Source organism: Gorilla gorilla, chromosome 4, assembly GCF_029281585.2.
Source record: "Gorilla gorilla gorilla isolate KB3781 chromosome 4, NHGRI_mGorGor1-v2.1_pri, whole genome shotgun sequence".
NCBI classification, from domain to species: domain Eukaryota; kingdom Metazoa; phylum Chordata; class Mammalia; order Primates; family Hominidae; genus Gorilla; species Gorilla gorilla.
Window position 1 is genome coordinate 180,002,908 of NC_073228.2, and position 23,132 is coordinate 180,026,039.

Sequence of the window (23,132 nt, forward strand, 5' to 3'; positions counted from 1 at the left end):
TAAACTGCAGAAACATTTAAAAAATTTTTGCTCTTAAGAAGACATCACTTAGAAAATAAAAAGAAAAATCACAGACTAGAAAAAATATTTGCAAATCATATACCTGATCAAGGACTTGTATCTAGAATATATAAAGGCCTCTCATAACGCAATGATAAGTACACAAACAATTCAATTAAAATATGGGTAAAATATTTGAACAAACATTTCACCGAGGAAGATATACAAACTGTTAACGAGCACACGAGTAGATGCTTGACATCATTAGTCATTAGAGAAATGCAAATTAAAGCCATAATAAGCTACCACTAGAATAGCTATAATTAGGTAAGACGTTGGTAAATTACAGAACCACCTGTTTCTGTATAATAAAGTTTTATTGCAATACAGCCCTCCCATTTATTTATAATGTATGGTCTATGCCTGCTTTTACACTATCATGGCAGAATTGAGTAGCTGCTACAGAGACCACAGTGGTCTGCAAATTCTAAAATGTTTACTATCTGACCTTTCACAGAAAAAGTGACAAGTATTGGTGAGGTTGTGGTAGGTAAATCATACCTCAACACGCTGATGGTGTATCCAGAATTGGTGGGTTCTCGGTCTCACTGACTTCAAGAATGAAGCCGCGGACCCTCGTGGTGAGTGTTACAGCTCTTAAGGTGGCGCGTCTGGAGTTTGTTCCTTTTGATATTTGGATGTGTTCGGAGTTTCTTCCTTCTGGTGGGTTCGGGGTCTCGCTGGCTCAGGAGTGAAGCTGCAGACCATTGCAGTGAGTGTTACAGCTCTTAAGGCAGCGCATCTAAAGTTGCTCTTTCTTCCTGGTGGGCTCCTGGTCTCGCTGGCTTCAAGAGTGAAGCTGCAGACTTTTGCGGTGAGTGTTACAGCTCATAAAAGCAGTGTGGACCCAAAGAGTGAGTGAGCAGCAGCAAGATTTAAAGCAAAGAGTGAAAGAACAAAGCTTCCACAATCTGGAAAGAGACCAGAGCGGGCTGCCACTGCCGGGGCTGCGGCAGCCTGCTTTTATTCTCTTATCTGGCCCCACCCACGTCCTGCTGATTGGTAGAGCCGAGTGGTCTGTTTTGACAGGGCGCTGATTGGTGCATTTACAATCCCTGAGCTAGACACAAAGGTTCTTCACGTCTCCATCAGATTAGTTAGATACAGAGTATCCACACAAAGGTTCTCCAAGGCCCCACCAGAGCAGCTAGATACAGAGTGTCGATTGGTGCACTCACAAACCCTGAGCTAAACACAGGGTGCTGATTGGTGTGTTTACAAACCTTGAGCTAGATACAGAGTGCCAACTGGTGTATTTACAATCCCTGAGCTAGACATAAAGGTTCTCCATGTCCCCACCAGACTCAAGAGCCCAGCTGGCTTCACCCAGTGGATCCCGCACCAGGGCTGCAGGTGGAGCTGCCTGCCAGTCCCGCGCCATGCGCTCGCACTCCTCAGCCCTTGGGTGATCGATGGGACTGGGCGCTGTGGAGCAGGGGGCGGTGCTCGTCGGGGAGGCTCGGGCTGCACAGGAGCCCACGGAGGCGGGGGAAGGCTCAGGCATGGCGGGCTGCAGTCCCGACGCCTGCCCCGCGGGAAGGCAGCTAAGGCCCGGCGAGAAATCGAGAGCAGCGCCGGTGGGCTGGCACTGCTGGGGGACCCAGTACACCCTCCGCAGCCGCTGGCCCGGGTGCTAAGCCCTCATTGCCCGGGGCCAGCAGGGCCGGCTGGCTGCTCCGAGTGCGGGGCCCGCCAAGCCCACGCTTACCCGGAACTCCAGCTGGCCCGGAAGCGCCGCACGCAGCCCCGGTTCCTGGTCGCGCCTCTCCCTCCACACCTCCCTGCAAGCTGAGGGAGTGGGCTCCGGCCTTGGCCAGCCTAGAAAGGGGCTCCCACAGTGCAGCGGTGGGCTGAAGGGCTCCTCAAGTGCCGCCAAAGTGGGAGCCCAGGCAGAGGAGGCGCCGAGAGCGAGGGAGGGCTGTGAGGACTGCCAGCACGCTGTCACCTCTCAATGGGAATGTGAAATAACAGTCTGGTGGCTTTTTAAAAGGTTAATCACAAATTTACCATATTACCCAGCCATTCCATTCCTAGGTAATAAAGAGAAATGAAATTATATGTCCACATGGACTTGCACAGGGATGTTCACAGCAGCATTATTCATACAGCCAAAAAGTGGAAAGAACCAAATGTTAATCTACTGGTAAACAGACAAGTGAAATGCAGTCTATCTATACAATAGAATACTACTAAGAAATAAAAGGGCCTGGCGCAGTGGCTCACACCTGTAATCCCAGCACTTTGGGAGGCCGAGACGGGTGGATCACAAGGTCAGGAGATCAAGACCATCCTGGCTAACATGCTGAAACCCTGTCTCTACCAAAAATACAAAAAAAAATTAGCCAGGTGTGGTGGTGGGCCCTGTAGTCCCAGCTACTCGGGAGGCTGAGGCAGGAGAATGGTGTGAACCTGGGAGGCGGAGCTTGCAGTGAGCTGAGATCACTCCACTGCACTCCAGCCTGGGCAACAGAGCGAGACTCTGTCTCAACAACAACAAAAAAAGAAATGATATATTGATACATGCTACAACATGGATGACCTCAAAACCACTACATTGAATGAAAGAAGCCCGATGCAAAAGATCAGATATTATACGATTTCATGTATATGAAATGTCCAGACGAAGCATTAAACCTAGAGACAGAAAGCAGATTAGCAGTTGCCTGAGCCTATGGGTAGGAATAGGGATTGGTTACAAATAAACAAAAGCAGGGGATTTTTGGGGGGTGATCAAAATATTCTAAAACTTGATTGTGATGGTGGTTACACAACCCTATAAATATACTAAAAATCATTAAATTATAACACTTAACATGTGTAAATATCGTGGCATGTAAACTGCCTCAACAAAGCTGTTTTAAGAAAGGCTATAAAAATTACATAACTTTCTAACGTAAATTACAAAGACAGAATCTGGTTCTTAAAGGAAAAATATCAAAGCAATGACATAGACAAGCTCACACTAGCCTAAAGGGGGTTGGGGGATAAATATACCATATAAAAAACAAGAAGAGATTAAACCACAAATGTGATTTCCCCCATTATAAGATAGTTTGTACAATTCTTTCCTGATGAATGTTTAAGTCTTGAATCAGACATTTTTTGAGAAAATATGAATTACCAAAATTGCTTCAAGAAGAACCATAAAATCAGAAGTTTAAAAAAAAACTTTGAAAAACAAGTACTGAAAGAAACATTCCATAAAAAGGCACCAGACCAAAGATTTTTATGTGCAAGTCCTTTCGAATTTTCAAGGAACAGTCAGTCCCAAATATTCATCAAATGTCTCCGAGGTTACTGGACCCTGTGCCGGGCACTGAGCTGCAACAGTGTTCACAGTCGGGCATTCTCCACACTCTCACGGCACTCACAGTTGAAGAGGGAGGGGCAAATGTTAATCAAAGGTACCACCTCTAGGCTCAATTATTAACTTAGGCTATGACCTAGAGAAAAGGGCCCCAATTCTCCAGAAAGTTGTAAGATATGTTCTTGACATAGATTGGAGGTTTGGAGAGTTTTCCATGACCTAGGGATGCTGTGCTGAGATCTGCCAGGGACTAAGCATTTCATAGAGGCTCCCATAAAGGCTCTGCCTGGGTCAAGGGGGAACATACCATGTTAGAAGGGTCACTATGGCTGAATTTCAGGGAGCAAGTGGGGAGTGTGGCACGAGACTAGAGATGTAGGCTGTGATAAGAAGACAGAGACTGGCAGGTCATCTTAAGGATTTGGGGGTTTTAGTCAAAGACTGATAGGAGATGATTAAAGCCTTTAAATGCATTAAAGCAGAACAAAAAGACATTTAAAAAAGAAAAGAAACATGATCAGATTTGTGTTTTGAAAATATCCCTCAAGCAATAGTATGGACAATGGACAGGAGATGGACCTAGGGTAGATGTAAGGGAATAGGTTTGAAGGCTACAATAAGAGTCCTGGTGACAAAGAATCATGGCTTGGATAGCAGAGGAGATTTAAGAGATGATGCAGGAGTTAAGCAGGCTTGGAAATGGATTAGATACGTGGTTAAGGAGAGAGAGGTGCATGGCGGGCTATAAGCAACTGGATAGATGGTGGTAGTGTTATTCACTGAAATAGAAAACACAGAAAGAGAACCAAGTTTTGAGGGAAAGATGATTTGTTTTCTGAGTAGAGACTGAGGTGCTTTGGGGGTGATGAAGGATAATGCTGAGCGAACAGTTTCAAATGTAGGTGACTTGTTCTGGGAAGACGTCTGGGTTGGATGAAGAAACTGTCAACTGCATATTTACTGAAAGGCTGAGTGAGAACTCTGAGAAAGATTAGATTGAAAAGAGAAGAAGACTTTAAAGAGCTCATCACTGAAATGACTGCAGAGGAGAAAGAACTGGCAAAGGAATGAGAAGGAAGGATTGGGGAGGTAGAAGAATGTAGTGTGGTGGAATTAAAAGGAAGAGTGTTTCAGAGAGGGAGAGGTCAACAGTGTCAAATGCTGCCCGGAAGTCACGGCATCCTTTAGATATAACAATGTGTAGGTTGTATTCCTTATCTATTGCTGTGTAACAAATTACCCTAAACTTCAGCACCTTACAACAACAAATATATATTAACTGATTGCTGTGGTTTGAATGCATCCCCTCCAAAATTCAGGTGTTGCCAATGTGACAGTATGAAGGGGTGGGGTGTTTATGAGATGATTAGGCCATGAAGTTTCCTCTCTCATTAATGGGATTGAGGCCCTTCTAAAGGAGGCTTCTTGCAGCATTTGCTTAGCTCTCTCTTCTCTTCAACCATGTGAGGACACAGTATTCCTCTCTCCCAGAGGATGCAGCAAGAAGGCCCTCACCACGTACCCGTGCTGGCACCTTGATCTTGGACTTCCCAGCCTCCAGAAACAGTGAGGAAATGAATTTCTGTTCTTTATAAATGACCCAGTCTTAGGTATTCTGTCCCAGAAGCATGAACAGATTAAGATACTCATGCAGTTTCTGAAAGTGAAGGATCCAGGAGCTGCTCAGCTGAGTGATTTGGGCCCAGTGTCTCATGAGGCTGCAGCCATCTAAAAGGCCAGTAGGCCTGGAGGATCCTCATCCACCAAGGCCCACTCACACCTGGCTCTCCCAGAGTAGGCAATCTATGCAGGAGAGAAACGTTGAAGTCACATTGTCTTTTTCAACCCAGACTTGGAAATCACCCACCATCACTTCTGACACATTCTATTTATCATACGCAAGTCAACCAAGTACAACCCACGCTTAAAGGGAGGGAAATTAGACCTGCCTTTTGAAGGAGGGACTTCTAAGGAATTTGTGGACATGTTTTAAAACCACCACAGAGGTCAGGGGACCTGAGTGAGCACTATCTCTGCTGACTAATGAGGAGTGGGAGCTAGATTGGGGTGGGTTGAGAAGTGAATATGAGGCTAGAAAATGGAGCCTGCTAATGTAGATGACTCTCTCAGGAAGTGTGTGAAGGAGAGAAAATTGATTAGAATAGTGTTGAGGCCTGATATGTTGGTAATCATTAGTCTGCAGGAATTAGAAGGAAATCCCAGAAAAATGGAGAGCAAATGGTGTCAGACTGAAGGAGAAAATCATAACCTAAAACATCCAGAGGAGAAAATCGCAACAAAAGGTAAGATCAACTTGATGGATCTCCAACCTCAGGAGCAGCAGATATGAGGAAACAGGAGTGAGCCCTGGGCACCTAAGAGTAACCTTCTCCAGCGTTTGCAAAGCAACTGGCAGCAGAAGCTTAAGAGCAGTAAGTGCGAGTGTGAGCACCTGAGCCAGAGAGGCAGGGCGTTGCAGTGCCCATGGTAACTATGTGGTTTCCCCCAACACACACACATGCCTGTCCCAGAAGACTGGATGCTAACAAACCCTATCCCATTGCAAGTCCAAATTCTTTCCTGAAATTACTGGCAACAAGGTGCTATGAAAAAATCCAGCACTCACATGTGAGCTAACAGGGAACTTCAAAAATTAAGACAAACACCCAACCAAGAATGACAAAATATTTGAGGAAAACTCTAACACTAAAAATGAGAAACACCACCCCACACGAAGGAGAGAAGTCACATCTAAGGAAATAGAACTAATAGAGCAAGCAACATGACTTCCTCTGAGGGGGAAGAAACTGGCTCCGAATATCTTATACCTGAGCCCCAGCTTTGACATTCACAAGCCAAGAATGTGTCTTTTTGTATTCTGGTTCCACTGTGACAATCTTCTTTAAGGCAAAGGATGACTCCGTCTAGTTATCTGAATGGTGAAAGAGTTACATACTGGATAAAAACAGGTGGGCTTAAATATCAATATTTTCCCAGCACATCAAAGAATTGTTATGTATGTTATAATATTATGTAACCAACGACTCAAGATGAAAGGCACTAAAAGGGACAAATGGTGATATTTCATACCAGTAAAATAACAATTAACTTGAATTTTTATATATCTCACATAAGCACTTGTAAATATATAAATCAAAATATAATAGAAATATCAGACTTCTGATAAGATGATGAAATGAAATTGTATTAGCAATTTTCTCCCTCAATACCTTACAAAATGAGCAATAAGTGGTAAATGCACTCACACACACACACGTGTGAGCACGCACACACACACACACATTGAACACGCACATTATCAGCATCGCCAAACTAGATCGGTAGTTAAGAAGAGAGTCTAGAGCCAAAGGAGGTCCAACTTAGCAACACTGCAGCCTCAACCCCCAGTAGCCTTACTGGAGAACTCACAAAACCCTGAAAATACTTGCTAACGTCATCAAACCTGGAGTGATCTAACCTGAATGGGAATCCTTATCTTTTACTTCTTCTAGGTAGTACATATGGATCCTAGAAAAGAACAGGGGTTGGGAGGAAGTGGGGATGATTAACAGGTACAAAAAGAGTAGTTAGAATGAATAAGACCTAGTATTTGCTAGCATAACGGGGGGGACTATAGTCAAAAATAATTTAATTGTACATTTTTACATAAGAGTATAATTGGAGAGTTTGTAACACAAAGGATAAATGCTTGAGGTTTACCCCCATTTACCCTGATGTGATTGTTACACATTGCATGCCTGTATCAAAGTGCCTGATGCAACCCATAAATATATGCACCTATGTACCCACAAAAACTTTTTTTTTTTTTTTGAGACGGAATCTGGCTCTTGTCACCCAGGCTGGAGTGCAGTGGTGCAATCGTGGCTCACTGCAACCTCCACTTCCCAGGTTTAAGCGATTCTCCTGCCTCAGCCTCCCAAGTAGCTGGGATTACAGGCACCTGCCACCACGCCCAGCTAATTTTTGTATTTTTGTATTTTTAGTAGAGACGAGGTTTCACCACGTTAGCCAGGCTAGTCTTGAACTCCTAACCTCAGGTGATCCACCCACCTCGGCCTCCCTAACTGCTGGGATTACAGCTACCACGCCTGGCCAGAAAAATATTTTTAAAGAGTAGGGTAGGTAAAAATGAAACTGACTCTCAGACAAAAGGAAAAATTTCAAAACTACCCACTGAATTGGGAAAATGTTCCAAAGAAGAAGAAATCCAAATTCACAAACTTTAAAAAGATTGTTTTAAAGCCCACTGACTGAAGGCCATCAGGAACATTTCTATAGTAGAAAATAGTTTGGTTTATTTACCTTGCTGCAGGAGCGGGGAAAGCACTCCAAAGGAACTGCAGAGGTCTCAACAAGGAATTGAAAGGGGCTTCTCATAGGATTTGGGCTTGTACTAGATTATTTCAAGAAAAGCTGGAGAAGTGAGGATTAGCTGTGAGTTGAGGGTTGTTAATAAGTTAGGGCAATGCAGTGGCTGGGATATCTTAATTCTTATCTAGGAAGTAGGACTAAGGTAAGACTACAGTCGTCATTGGTAAATGAGCAGCAGTCACTCCAGTTAGAAATGGAGAATGTTTTATTGTTTCTATGGTTGCAAAATGGCTTTTCTCTATTTTGTTCCAGACATGGTCATGCAGTAGCCTTGTCTATATCCCATTTATATTCTAGAAAGTATTCTTTATGTTTGTTTGGGAACACCATAACCTGACTGCTAGCTGCCAAAAAGGAAGTGTTACACTTTCTCAAGATAATCAATCTCACTAGCAGTAAGGTAAATACAAATTATAGCAGCAAATACCTCTTTGCACACATCAGATTGACAAAAATAAAAGTAGTAACACCCATTACCAAGGGAAATGTAAGGTAATCATTTTTCTCATACATTGATAATATAGGGTGAATTATTACAGCTTTATAAAATTATTATTGTGGAGAATTTCTAACATATCTAAAAGGAAAACAGTGGTATAATGGACTCTCATTATACCAGCTCCAACAATTGTCAATTCAAGGCCATTCATTTTATCCCTGTTTCCATCCACTTGTCTCTCCCCGATACCTTTCTGAAGCAAATTATTTTATCCATAAATATTTCAGAATGTCTTTTGACCATTATTACATCTAAAAATAGAAAACCAAAAAGTCCTTAATTTAGTGAGACATCTACGCAGCGTTCAAATTTTTTTTTAAGAGACGGGGTCTTGCTCCCTGCCCAGGCTGGAGCGCAGTAGCACGATCATAGCTCACTGCAGCCTCGATCTCCTGGGCTCGAGTGATCTTCCTACCTCAGCCTCCCCAGGACCTGGGATTACAGGCATGAGCCACCACACCTGACCCTGTGTTCAAATTTCCAACTGTCTTGTAAATGTCATACTTTTTCTATTTTGTTTGAACTGAGATCCAAATAAGGTCCACACATTGATACTGGGTGATATGACCTACAACCTTTTAAAGTAAGTAATATGGCCTTATACACTAAAACCAAAAATATACAAACCCTTTGATCTAGTGATCCTACTCCTAACAATGTAAGGTCGAATCTGAGACTTACTGTGACATTGTAATGACAAAAAACATGAAAACAGCTTGAATGACCATCGATGGGGAAAAAGTAAATAAACATGTACCTCTACAGTAGGAATAACTATGTCACTATTTAAAACAAGTAGGATCTGTAGTGTATTGATCTGGTGGCTGTCCGGATGAATTAAGCAAAAAAAAAGTGGTTAAGAAATATAGTTTATGATCTCACTTTAGTAAAAGCAAATGACAAATTCACAATCTCTAACATATATTTTATATTTTTCTATGTGGTGTACATGTGTCTGTATATCTTTGGAGAGGCTTGCATGATTATGGAGAAATATGTACAGGCTTACATACCTGGGCAAACAACATTTGCCTGGTGATGGTGGTCACGACGGTGGTCAACAAAGAATGTATAAGAAGAGCATAAAGGGAGATAACAAACAGATTAGCAAAATTGGAAAATATTCACGGTACGCTAAGTGAAATGTATAAATCCAAAGTCTAACCACAATATTGTTAAAATATGTAAAACTGAATATGTAATGGTAACTAGGACAAAGGACAACTTAATGTGAGTAGTAGATTTTTGTCTTGGATGTCTTTTTTCACAAGAAAGTAACATTGGAACAAAGAAAAAATAGCATTTTATATATTGTTATTAATTAAATGCATATTAGAACAAAACATGAGAGCACACCAACTTTTGTCTATTTGATTTTGTCAATAACATGAATGCAGAAAATGTTCAGATAATTATTCTGTACAAAATGGTGTTAATAACTTCAGTTCTTTGCTACCTCAAGGTAGACCTCATACTTGGTCAAAACCACCTCCAAACAATCCTGGAATGCCTGGTTTTATGCAGTTACCCAATAACTCCTGTAAAACTAAGGTGGACATTGTGGTCATTAATGCAATTTGGCTTGAATTGGTGTCCTAATCCAATTATTACTCAAATCAGAAATGTAAAACAATGTCATTGTTTCCTACTACACTTGCTGCTAATGAACAAGTTGTACAAAGACAGGATTTGCTCAACTCATCCTCCCTCAAATCATTTCCTACATTCTTCTAATTTAAAGGATTGCTTTTGCCCAGGTCCTTTTGAGCTCTGCTTGCCCCGGAGTCCACCTGCCCCATGAGTAAACTGGCTCAATTCTCCCACTACCTCCCTCCACTTAGTCAAAATTCGTGAACTACCATAGTGCCTTAAAACATTATGCACCTGGCCGGGCGCGGTGGCTAACGCCTGTAATCCCAGCACTTTGGGAGGCCAAGGCAGGCGGATCACGAAGTCAGGAGATCGAGACCATCCTGGCTAACACAGCAAAACCCCATCTCTGCTAAAAATACAAAAAATTAGCCAGGCGTGGTGGCAAGCGCCTGTAGTCCCAGCTACTTGGGAGGCTGAGACAGGAGAATGGCGTGAACCAGGGAGGCGGAGTTTGCAGTGAGCCGAGATGGCGCCACTGCACTCCAGCCTGGGGGACAGAGCAAGATCCGTCTCAAAAAAAAAAGACAAAAACATTATGCACCAATGCAGGCAACTATAAACAGAAATATAAAGCCAATGTTGGAGTTGTACGGTCATAAAATGATTCAGAATGTGCTTATAATTTTTAATACTATTGTTCACCTGAAAATTACAAAATTACTTTTTTTTTTTTTAACCCTAGAATTTGCAGACTCCCAGGAGGTCTGGGCACTCAAATAGAGAAAGAGAGTTAGGATTTTACAAAGCTTATTGATGAAAGCAGGTAGGATGATATCACCAATTAGCCTGCTAACTAAACTCTAATTTAGAGCTGACTGGCCTTGCAGTTGGGAGTAACTGTTTAGTTCCTTTCTTTCCTACTTCCTCACTTGGACCATTCCCCTATCACACAATGCTATTTGGAACATTTGGACAAATAATTCAACTTTAAATCAGCAATTCCACTTCCAGAAATTTAACTTAAACAGATACATATCTGGTCCAGAGTACAAAGATGTATGTGCAAGAATGTTTAAAGCAGCAAGATAATACTGTAAACATCCTAAATGTTCATTATTTGGTGTCTTGTTGAATATGCAAGCAATGTAATACTTTGTAAATGTTAGCTATTCATATAAATTTCACTGTTACTGAAAAAGATGAACAGCATAGGAGAAAAAAGTCAATGTATATGAACACAGTTTAAAGAAAAAGCTACAAATAGCCAATGAGCACTTTAAAAGTGTCATAACTTCACTCATAATGAAGTAAAGGCAATCAGGACAAGATACCAACCTTAAATTATTTGATTGGCAACAACTAAAAAGTCTGATAACCAGTGCTTGAAGAACCTGGGGAAATAAGCACTCTCAAGTGCTTTTGTTGATACGTTATTTGGTGAAACCTTTCTGGATGACAATTTGGTAATTTCTATCAATATGTAAAGCGCACATCTTCTAACCCAGTCCCCCATGCTTAAGAATTTCCCGGGCCGGGTGCGGTGGCTTACGCCTGTAATCCCAGCACTTTGGGAGGCCAAGGCAGGCAGATCACGAGGTCAGGAGATCGATACCATCCTGGCTAACAGGATGAAACCCCGTCTCTACTAAAAATACAAAAAAAAAATTAGCCGGGCGTGGTGGCGGGCGCCTGTAATCCCAGCTACTCGGGAGCCTGAGGCAGGAGAATGGTGTGAACTCGGGAGGCAGAGCTTGCAGTGAGCCAAGATGGTGCCACTGTACTCCAGCCTGGGCGACAGAATGAGACTCCGTCTCAAAAAAATAAAAAAGAATTTCCCTGCAGATATGCTAGCAAGACTTCTTAGAAGCTCAAAGATGTTGTTGTAACATAATTGGTAATAGTAATAACAAAAATACACAAAAACCCTAGAAACAACCAAAATATCCATGATAGAAAACCAATTAAATAAATTATGGCACAGCCTAACAAGTGACTTTTTAATGTAAGCTGTTAAAAAGTGACAGATATGTTTACCCTGCAGTTAGGAAATAATGCCCATGATAAATTAAAAAAAGCAAAGTAAATAACTGTACAGTGTGATTTTTTTAGGGTGTGTTAGAACAGATAAGTATGTGTAGTAAGTAAGTATGTTTTGAAGGATTTACAAGAAACTAATAAAGGTATTTAGTGTTAGGAAGAAGAACTAGGAAAGAGAGGGTGGCTTTCAACTTTCACTTTTCATTTTGTAAGTTTTGGTAGCAAGAATTTACTGAACTCACAAGATGTTTCTTTTAGTTTTACAAACTGTTCAATGAGGGATACCAAGAATGGGAGAACGTGGTATATTTTTTTGCTTGCTTCTTTGTGGTTTTCTATATAAAAGCAAATATGCTATTTTAAAATATGAGCCAATAGACAATATGGATACTATAGATCCATGTTCACTGACACAGAAAACCATAAGGACATATTAATTTAAGAAAACCAACTGTGATGCAATATGCATAGTCTGATCCCATTTATGTAAAAATTTTGCACATGTGAGTATCGGCCATTTAGAGATATCTGGAAAGATGTTATCAAAATATGATGGAGTTACACATTCTGCTTCGTAACCATTCTCAATTGCTTTAACTTTCTCAAATGAGGATTCTTCAAACATAGGGAATGAAACAAAATTTTTACAAAGGCCTTGATATCACAGCAAATTTGAAGATGGGAAGGAAGCAGGGAGAAAGTATAAGAAAATGATTTAAATAAAGTTATGTAAACTGAGAGGCCGCCTGCTGAAGCAATCCAGTGGAAAAGCTAAGAGTGCCCTGAAACTGGAAGATTAGACCTGGAATCCCACAGAAGGGACAGAATGTTCCCTAGAGCAGGGAGACACTTGAGCTAGCTGGCTTTAGCATAAACAAAAGCAGGTCTGCAGGCACTGACCCTGCCATGTAATGAAAAATAGAAAAAAGAAAAAATATTTTAAAGATGAATAACCACCAAAAAAAAAAAAAATCCCCATTAATAAGGCAGGAAGCTTTGTATTTAGAATGTTTTTACCACAAATGATGGTTTCAAATCTCAATAGCAGGCTGCGTGCGGTGGCTCACGCCTGTAATCCCAGCACTTTGGGAGGCCAAGGCAGGCGGATCACGAGGTCAGGAGTTCAAGACCAGACTGGTCAACACAGTGAAACCCCGTCTCTACTGAAAAAAAAAAAATACAAAAATTAGCCGGGCATGGTGGTGTGCATGCCCAGCTACTCCCAGCTACTCGGGAGGCTGAGGCAGGAGAATCGCTTGAACCCAGGAGGCGGAGGTTGTGGTGAGCCAAGATCGTGCCACTGCACTGCAGCCTGGGTGATAGAGTGAGACTTCGTCTCAAAAATAAACAACTCTATACCAGAGCAGATATGTTATTCGATAAAGCTAAAAATGTATTTAATTTTAGTAAGTACACATGAATTCAGGTAAATACACAGAAGCAGCTCTAGAGGAATAAACATAACAGCACTGAAAAGAGGGAATTGCGAATCTGGATGGGGGAGGTGGCAAAAGGGGCCTTTAGCCTTGTCTGTAATGCTTTTAAATTTTATAAAAGAAAACCATGCACATAGTGTGTTCTATTTTGGTAAAATAGACGTAACACAAAATTTACCATTATAACCATTTTAAATATACAATTCGGCGGCATTAGTTCATTCACAAAATTGTGCAACCATCACCACCATCCATTTCCAGAACTCTTTGTCATCCCAAGCTGAAACTCAATACCCATTAAACAATAACTCCCCATTCTCCCCTTCCCCAACCCCTGAAAACCATTATTCCATTATCTGTCTCTGTGAATTTGCCTATTCTAGGTACTTCATAAACATGGAATTGTATAATATTTGTCCTTTTGCATCTGGTTTATTTCACTTAGCATAATATTCTCAAGGTTCATCCATGTGACATGTTATCAGAATTTAATTCCTTTTCATGGCTGAATATATTATTCTATTATATGTAGATACCACTTTTTTTAATCCATACATCTGCTGAGGAAGACTTGTTTCTACCTTTTGGCTATTACAAATAATGCTGCTGTGAAGATTTGCAGACGAGTACCTGTTTGAGTCCCGTTTTCAGTTTTTCTGGGCAAATATCTAGGAGTAGAATTGTTGAATCATACGGTAATTCTACATCTAACTTTTTGAGAAACTGCCAAACTATTTTTCACAGCTGCTTCTCCATTTTACATTCCTACCAGCAACGCACAGTGGTTCCAGTTTCTCCACATCCTTCCCAAATTTGTTTTCTGTTTTTTAAAAAAATAGCCATCCTAAATGGGTATAAAGTAGGATCTCAATGCGGTTTTGATTTGCATCTTCACACATTTTTTCATGTATGAATTTTTCATTAAAAATTATTTTAAAAGAAAAGAAACAATTTTTTCTCCATTAACCAACTAGTGATACCTCCTTAACCGCTAAGCTCTTTGAGAACAGAGGCAATAGCTGTCCTTCTCACTGCTTTATCCCCGACCCCTAACATAAGCCTAGCATCTAGCAGGTACTCACCAAATACAATATTCACTGGATGCATAAAATACTACATTAGCCTCTCAATTTACATGAGACTAATGTATGGTTTGTGGGGAGTGAGTCTATGAAAAAGTGTCACCTTAAAAAAAATACACAAATTTCTGAAAAACATACAATCACTTTGGAAGTCTTGGGTAAACGGCACACTTCAAGACAAATCCAGGATGGCCAAGGAAACATAAGTGACATTACTTACAGTTTTAAGGAGGGCCACTTCAGAGCCAGTATTCATCCCACCTGAGTTGCCAAGTAAGGGCAGGGTACTTTTAAGCTGTTCTCGTATTATACCACCAGGGGTCCTGAGTTTCCTGTATTTCAGGCAGGATGGCTGATGAGAAAGAAACAATCTGAACACTCTTGTGTCTTGCCACAGTAGAGTAGGCCAGAGCTTGGCCAGAATCAGCAGCAGAGGCCAAAAGAAGTAGAGGGATGCAGGAGATGTTTAGGAGGTAAAACAGACAGGACTTGTTGAGGAAAGGGGAGAAACCAAGTGCAATGCTCAGGTTTTTCACTTCAGCAATTGCTGGCTGGTGGAGCCATCACCATAAGACACACAAAGAGAGCAGGCTTTTTTGTGGGTGTGGGGAGCATAAAGGTGAGTTTGGCTTTAGACATATTCAACCTGAGAGGCCTACGAGCTTCAGCAGATGTTTGGATGTATACAACTGGAGTTTTAAGGACAGCACTGGGCTGAGATAAACTCGTGGCAGCCATTGGCATAAAACCAATCACTGAAGCCAGGGAATAGTTGAGATTGTAGAGGGAAGAGGTCCCGTGTGTAAAGGTGGCCAATGTCAGGACTCTAAGGGACATCAAGAGTTTAAGGAGTGAGTAGAGGAGTAGGCGTCAGCTAAGGAGACTAAAAAAAAGTGGTGAGAGAAGCACAGCATCACAGAAACCTACAGAAGACAGTGTTTCAGCAAGCAGGTAGTCAGACACACCAAATGGTTGTGTATTTTGTTTCTTTTCGTTTTATTGAGACAGGGTCTCACCCTATTGCCCCGACTGGAGTGAGTGCACAGGCAGTATCATAGCTCACTGCAGCCTCCAATTCCTGGGCTCAAGGGATCCTCCTGCCTCAGCTGCCTGAGTAGCTAGGACCACAGGCATGCGCTACCACACCTGGCTAATTTGTTTTTATTTTTGTAGAGACAGGGTCTTGCTATATTGCCCAGTCTAGTCTCAAACTCCTGGCCTCAAGCTATTCTCCCAACTCGGCCTCCCAAAGTGCTGGGATTACAGGTGTGAGAGATCACAACCCTAAATGTTTAATAGCTTTAGATGAAGACAACTTAATGAATCCTTTCACAAGGGTGACTTCACCCATTGGACCAGAATGTCTGAAATCTGCTGGGCATAAACTCCCTGTCCACCAGACCAGTGGTTCTCACAGTGTGGTCCCCAGACTAGCAGCATCCACATCACCTGGGCACTTGTTAGAAATGCAAATTTCAGGGCCCCACCCCCAAAATTCTTTTTCTCAATCAGAAAATCTGATGTGTGATTGTTAGTTCATTCTCGAATTGCTATAAAGAAATACCTGAGACTGAGTAATTTATAAAGAAAAGGGGTTTAATTGGCTCACGGTTGTGCAAGCAGTACAGGAAGCATAGTAGCATCTGCTTCTGGGGAGGTCTCAGGAACCTTACGGAAGGCGAAGGGGGAGTGGACACCACATGGGGAAAGGGGCGAGGTGGGAGGTGCCACACACTTTTAAACAACCAGATCTCAAGAGAACTCGTTATCACAAGGACAGTACCAAAGGGATGGTACTAAACCATTCATAAGAAACCACCCCCACGATCCAATCACCTCCCACCAGTCCCCACCTCTAATATTGGGGATTACAATTCAACATGAGACTTGGGTGGGGACGCAGATCCAAACCATACCAGTAACCCAGCAATCTGTGTTTTGTTGAGTTTTTTGTTTTTGTTTTTTTGAGATGGAGTCTCGCTCTGTCCCGCAGGCTGGAGTGCAACGGCGCGATCTCGGCTCACTGCAACCTCCGCCTCCCGGGTTCAAGCAATTCTCCTGCCTCAGCTTCCCAAGTAGCTGGGATTACAGGCGCCTGCCACCATGCCCAGCTAATTTTTGTATTTTTAGTAGAGACGAGGTGGGCCAGGCTGGTCTCGAACTCCTGACCTCAAGTGATCCACCCGCCTCGGCCTCCCAGAGTGCTGAGATTACAGGCGTGAGCCGCCGCACCCGGCCGCAATCTGTCTTAACAAACACTCTAGGGGATTCTGGTGCTCACTAAAGTGTGAAAAACACTGCATTAGACAGTGCTTGGAGAGCACCTGATAACCATTCCTTTAGGAACAAATTCCCCTCCTATTAAACACATTATTCTTTGGATCTGTTAACATATTTTGCAAAACTGCTGGAGCCTGAGCAGCAGGATTTTGTCAATACCCCACATTTAGTGTACCAATAGATCCTATCTTGATTTTAATGGTCCTGCCCTACAACCAACCAACCAGCCAACTACCCACCGATTCCTCTACTGGGGACAACCTTTTTCACCTTTATAACTTCTGCTTATTCACAACATCTAATTATTCATGGCCTCTGCTACTTCATGGCTTCTTCCGTGCACCTTTTCAGCTTCTGATCCTGATACCAACTGAACAACTGTCTACGTCAAACTTGTTTAATCCCCTGTTTAACATTAAGAGTTTTTTTTTTCGCAACTCTTTTCCTTTAGGTCATCAGCTATCATTAGTGTATTTTATATATGGCCCAACACAATTCTTCCTCCTGGGGAAGCCAAAAGATTGGACACCCCTGCTCTAAATCTCAGTTTAAACTCCTGAGAGACACATATTGTTGGTGAAATCGCAAAACTGGTACAATTTAGGAGGGTAATTTGGCATCATTTATCAAAACTACAAAAACATGGCCTTTGCCCCAATAAGTCCGCTTTTAAGCATTTATCCTACAGATACACATGCGCATGTGCACCAAAAAGTGGGGTCTCTCTGTCTCCCCTAGCTCGGCCAGAAGCCAGGTCACCTACCCTCGGTCACTCGGGGGCCAGGACCTCTCTCCCTGCCCCTCAGTCAAGGCCCTCTCAGTCCGGGAGGCGCTTCACACCTGGGCAGGGTGGGACTGGGCGCGCCTCACTTCACGCTTTCGTCGGTTGGAAGCAGGTGGGGAAGTCCCCGCGGCCTCGGCGTCTCGCACGCCTGGCCCCAACACCTGCCGAAGCCGGCTGCGACTCCATTTTTCTTTTTTTTTTTTTCCTCCTGGGAAACGGAGGACCCGCGCCGCCACGAAGCACAGCGACCCCGGCCCTGACCCCAGCCGCCCGCCACCGGTGGGCGGGGCTTGGCGGCCCGGCGGGGCGGGGCTCGGGGCGGGGCCGGCGTGGTGATGGCCCGGGTTGTAGCCGCCGCCGGCGCCGCCGCCCCCGCCGCCGCCGCCGCCGCCGCCACCTCAGAAGCAGGAACCGAAGTCGTCGCCGCCGCCACCACTGCCTGGGTCTCCGGCTGCCCGCGCGCTGGCTCGGTCGGGGCCCGCAGCCATGGAGGATTTCATCGTGATCTCGGACGACAGCGGCTCTGAGAGCTCCGGGGGCGCCCGCCCGGGCCGGTCGCGGAGGCTGCGCCGGGCCCTGTCGCGAACCTCCGGCGCGCTGCCCCGCCGGACCGTGGTGAGTGAGCGTCGCCTCGTTTGGGGGCGCGCGTCTTCGCGACCCTCGGCTGGGCCCGCCGCCCGCTTCCCGCCCCTGGCGCCTCACAGCTGCAGCCACTTCCCGCCTTGCCTCCTTCCGGGCCTCTCGGGCCCCGGGGAGCGCGGCGGGCCGGGGCAGGGGCCCGGGCAGGGACCCGGGCAGGGACCGGGGAGGCCGGGCCTCCCAGGCTCAGCGCTGAAGCCCGAGAGGACTGCGGCTGGAAAGCGGCCGAGCACATGGACGAGCTCCTGGCGCGCCTGCTGCAGGGGCTGGGGTCTCAGGCCGGGGCCGCGGGCGTCCTCGGAGCCTCGGCGGGACGTGGGGGCTCGGGTGTCCTGGCCGGGCCGATGCAGGAAAGCGGGAGCGCGTAATTCTTTGGCCTGTGGTGGACACAGATGTGTGCAGGGAAGTAACAGGCTGGGAGGGAGGGAAGCGCGGGCCTGGGCCAGATGGTGGCCGCGCTCCAGGGCCTGACTGCAGAGCGAGGGGCCCGATTTTGGAGTTGTACAGGAGGGCGATTTGTTTCCTTAGCACTTACCCTGTACCAAGCCCTGAAGGAATAGGGAAGGAAATCGCGCGCACTATTTCTGTTTCCCTTAGAACCCCTTCGTCTTTGTCGTTCATGAGGTGGTGAATTATCTGCCTTTCGAGAATCCTGCATAGATGTTTATTGAATCCCTACTATGGGCCAGATGTTGTAGGGGCTGGGGATACAACGGCGAACAGAACATCCATGGTCCCCTCATAAGGTGATACATTCATCAGGTGGTTATTGAGGACCTACTCAAGGGGTGGGAGGTGGAGCTATCTCTCAGAAGGCTTCCAACGATCTCCCCAGCCTCCCAGAGCCATCCCCCGGAAGCACAAGGATTATCAAGCTGATGTTATGTGTATAGATCATACAGTTTACCATGCTTCCTATGCAAATACTCGTTCAAGACGTTTCCTAGCTTCTGCTGCCCCTGTTCCCTTTCTAGCTGGTTTACAGTCCCTAAACCTCCATTGGGAACCCCTTCTGTGCCCGAGGTACAGTGCCAAGTGCTAGATGATCACTATAGAATGAATAGCATGCAAAACTAGTTAATATATATATTTTTCAAGCAAGAGGGGTTCTCAGGACGTCTTAGAGACAAATTTAGTTGAGTTAGGCAGCTCATGAGATAGTAAGAGAAGAGATTTCCAAGATAGAAATGACCCGACTTCGTGAGTGAATGGATATATCTAGGGCTGTGGCTGAATGTATCGGACATAATACATGCACAATAAATATTTGTTGGATGAAGGAACGATTGAAAGAATATGGGGAGAGAGAATGGTTTAGATGGATGTTTGATAAGTATAAGAGAAGTGCATATAAAAGTAGCAGCAGGCTTGAGATGAAGGAGATGCTGAATTCAGGTTGGACCTGTTGGATTTACAGTGTTAATAGGAAATGTAGATGGATGTGGCCAGCTCAGTAGTTGGAGAAAAGGCAAGAATGGAGATATTTGGCAATCATGCAAACAGAAAGGAGTATTGAAGGCCTAATAGTGACTGAGATCATCAAGGAAAAGAGTAGAGAGAGAAAAAAAGTGGAAGGGAAAAAATACTTCTTTCCTCCTAGTTCCTCCTCATTCCTATAGCCTCTTCTCTCAGTACCTGTTTAACTTTGTCCTTCCCACCTGCTTCCTTTCCTCCCAAGTGTTGTCCATTTTCCCTCATTCTGGTCCAGCTTCCTTCTTCAGTGGTCAGATGCCATGCTTATCTCAGTCTTTTGTGGTCTTTCACACACGTACATGGGCATACTCTTTCACTGTTTCCCTCACTTGTGACCACTCAAGCAAGCATTTTGATCTTGAGCCTTTGAGTTGAATCGAAATGAGGGGCAAGTTCCAGAGAGCAGTACCCAATTTAAATCGTGCTTCTCCAGATATTTATTCCAGCTCTCTAAAAGCTCCAAGCTTATTCTCGTTTTATCTTTTTTGCAAATTAGATAAGAGTGGTATGATAACCATGTAAAAGATCAGAGGCATTGAGAGACTTGCAAGGTTATAAAGTCTAAAAGTGCCCTTTTCTCTGTAGCTTTTCCCGAAGGCTCTGAGGTCAGAGAGACTTCTGAATCAATATCTCCAACATAGCAACTATTTGAGTTTTGGAAAGTTCTGTCAACTCTCAGCTTTTGAGCCTGAGAACATTAATGCCTACCAGCAGGATGGTTTTAAATTTTTAATGAGACAAATGCAAGGAAAGGATCTCATATAAATGATAGCTTTTGCCACTTTTTGTGTTGTTTCTAAGCCCAGGCCTGTCCCTCTTGAGCTTCACAGGCAATGAAATAAAAGAAGCAACTTTTACATCTTTCTTTCTTTTTTTTTTTTTAATAAATATTGACTAAGGGGAAGTAACTTGCTTGAACTTGAGAAAGCCATGTCTAATACTGAAGTTGACATTTCTGAACTCTTGATTCTTGACCTGGGCTTTAGTCTTCACTGAGTCGATGAGGTGTGTTTCTGTGTTTATCATTGGCTTTTTCGTTTGGGGTTTTTTGTTTTTCGTTTTTTTACTTATAAAAACAGAACATTTTCAGATGGTTAATTTTGTTGATCTAATTATACAATTTTTATAAATGTATAAAGAAGAAAATTAAAATTGCCCGTAATCTCACTATCCAAAGATAACCAATGTTAACATTTTGATGTATGTCTATGTAAATGTTTACTTGCATACACACATGTGCATACATACATACCTATGTGTCCTCCCCATACATGTTTTTATGACCTCCTCTTAATGGATATTATGCCTTCGTTTCTAAATTTTCTCTAAGAACCCAGTGAAAAATTCCCTCATAATCTTTGTACTCTTGTTCATTTGTTTATTAAGTTCCTCTTAGAAGTTAGATTGCTGAGTCAAAAGGTGTGCCCTACTTTATATGTAGCTAACCCTTGAATAACACGGGGATTAGGGTTGCTAACCCTCCCGTGCAGTTGAAAATTTACATGTAACATTTGACTCCTCGAAAACTTAACTACCAGTGGCCTACTGTTGACTGGAAGCCTTACCAGTAACATAAGCAGTTAACTCATGTTTTGTATGTTATATGGACTCTTACGATAAAGTAAGCAAGAGAAAAATGTTAAGATCATAAGGAAGATAAAATACATTTACAGTACTATACTGTATTTGTCAATACCATAGGTTTACATCGTCTGTTTACAAGATAAATCATCTGTCTGAAATAGGGGACAACCACAGCTGCCGACCTCTATCTACGGTACATCTCAAGCGATTCAGCTTTTCTTATGTCATGACTTTTCTCTGTTTCTTGAGAGCACATCCAGCATCACTAGTAGCACTTTGTATGGGTTTCATGGTGTTATTCAAGGTTTACGATATTACCCTACACATGATTAAACAAGTATATGTGGAAAAAAACCCAAGAGAGAACACTTGTTACCGTGATACACAGTTTACTGGGAAGTAGTGCAGAAATTGATTAGTGTCACGTGGCATTTTAAGTGGATCCTCACAACACTTGAGCCCACCACAGCAGCAGCAGATGTCTGTGGTAGTAGGACATTATTATCAGAGTAGTACAGTGTAGTCTATGGTAAATTTTATGCAGTTGTAATACACATTAAAAAGAAAAAATTAATAAATTTAAAAATATGCAGTTGTGATTTAATATTGCATCTTTACATTTCTGTCAACTGCAGATGTCACCATCTATGGTCAGTAAGTGATTGTGTGCATAAATTTTGATAAAGTTTAACTTTGTGTAATAGATTTGTGTTGATTTTATGGTAGTAAATGGATAAAATAGGCTAGTATCTACATATATTTTATGCATTCAGGACATATCTTTTTCTTAGTTTTTTTCAATTTTTATAGGCTGTGGAGTTCATCTGTGAGTTTTCCAAATTGTTATAAATCGCCAAAAAATTTTCCAATATATTTATTGCAAAAAACTCTCTTGTAACTGGACCCATGCAGTTCAAACCTGTGTTGTTCAGGACTCAACTGTATTGCCAAATTTCCTACAGAAATTGTGCATTAATATTCTTACCAGTGGTATATGGCCAATCATATCCCTTTCTCTGCTGCCTAGTCACCCCTAGGTATTGTTACATTATTCCATAAATATTTACTGAACACTTATTATATACCAGGCACTCTTAGAGGTGCTGGGAATACATCTATGAAAACCAAGTCCCTGCCATCATGGAGATTTCATTTTACTGAGGGGACACAAATAGTAAACAACACCATAAATGTAATGTCAGGTGATAATACAGAGTGTTAGGGGAAAAAAATACGGTATTTTTGTTCTTTTAATCTTTGCTGTTTGATAGCCAGATTCCATAAGATGTCATTATTTTTTATTTTTTTATTATGATTCATTTATTCAATAAATATTTATTGAGCATATGCTGTAACCCTGGGGACCAGAGGTGAACAAGATGATAATGGAACTACATTCTACTGTGGAAAGATAGACAGTAAACAAACTAACAAATAAGAGAACAGTATAATAGTAACTTTGGTGGGATTGGGAACATTTGATTGTGTTTTCAGAGAAGGCCTCTCTGAAGAGTTAATATTTGACCTGAGACTAAAATGACAACAAATTAGTTATAAGATCTAGATGAATAAGGCATTGTCAAAGGGAACAACACAACCAAAAGTTTGGAGGCGGGAATGAGCATGACTTACTGGAAGAATGGAAAGCCAGTGAGGCTGCAATGTAACGACTGATGGACAGAGTCAGAAGAGATGAGAAGTAGGTAGGTTAGGTTATAGGGCTTTGGAGACCACAATAAGGGATTTGGATTTTATTGTAATACAGTAAGAAATCTTTGAAGGTTTAAGCAGGACAGTGACATGATTTGATTTACTTTTTTTTTTTTTTTTTTTTGGAGATGGAGTCTTGCTCTGTTGCGTTGCCCAGGCTGTAGTGCAGTGGTGCGATCTCGGCTCACTGCAACCTCCACTTCCCAGGTTCAAGCAATTTCCCCCACCTCAGCCTCCCGAGTAGCCGGGACTACAA

General features: G+C 42.9%; 1 protein-coding gene and 1 long non-coding RNA gene across 5 annotated transcripts in view; one reads left to right on the forward strand and one right to left on the reverse strand.

Annotated features, from left to right (window-relative positions):
- The window catches only part of LOC134758618 (uncharacterized), a 40,101-nt gene extending 22,373 nt beyond the window's left edge, over positions 1–17,728 (reverse strand). The window contains exon 1 of one of the 2 annotated variants that reach the window (XR_010134012.1): positions 17,450–17,728. This is a non-coding gene — a long non-coding RNA (uncharacterized lncRNA). Of the gene's footprint in view, positions 1–561; positions 1,001–17,449 lie in introns of those variants that run through there. The other variant, XR_010134011.1, reaches the window with a different exon arrangement.
- A 57-nt stretch (positions 17,729–17,785) lies between these two features.
- SIMC1 (SUMO interacting motifs containing 1) overlaps positions 17,786–23,132 on the forward strand; it is a 103,472-nt gene continuing 98,125 nt past the window's right edge. The window contains exon 1 of one of the 3 annotated variants that reach the window (XM_031010987.3): positions 17,786–18,085. In XM_031010987.3, coding sequence (XP_030866847.3) covers positions 17,957–18,085 — 129 coding nt within the window. In that variant the 5' untranslated portion in view covers positions 17,786–17,956. The remainder of the gene's footprint in view (positions 18,086–23,132) is intronic. The other 2 variants (XM_063706986.1, XM_063706985.1) reach the window with 2 other exon arrangements.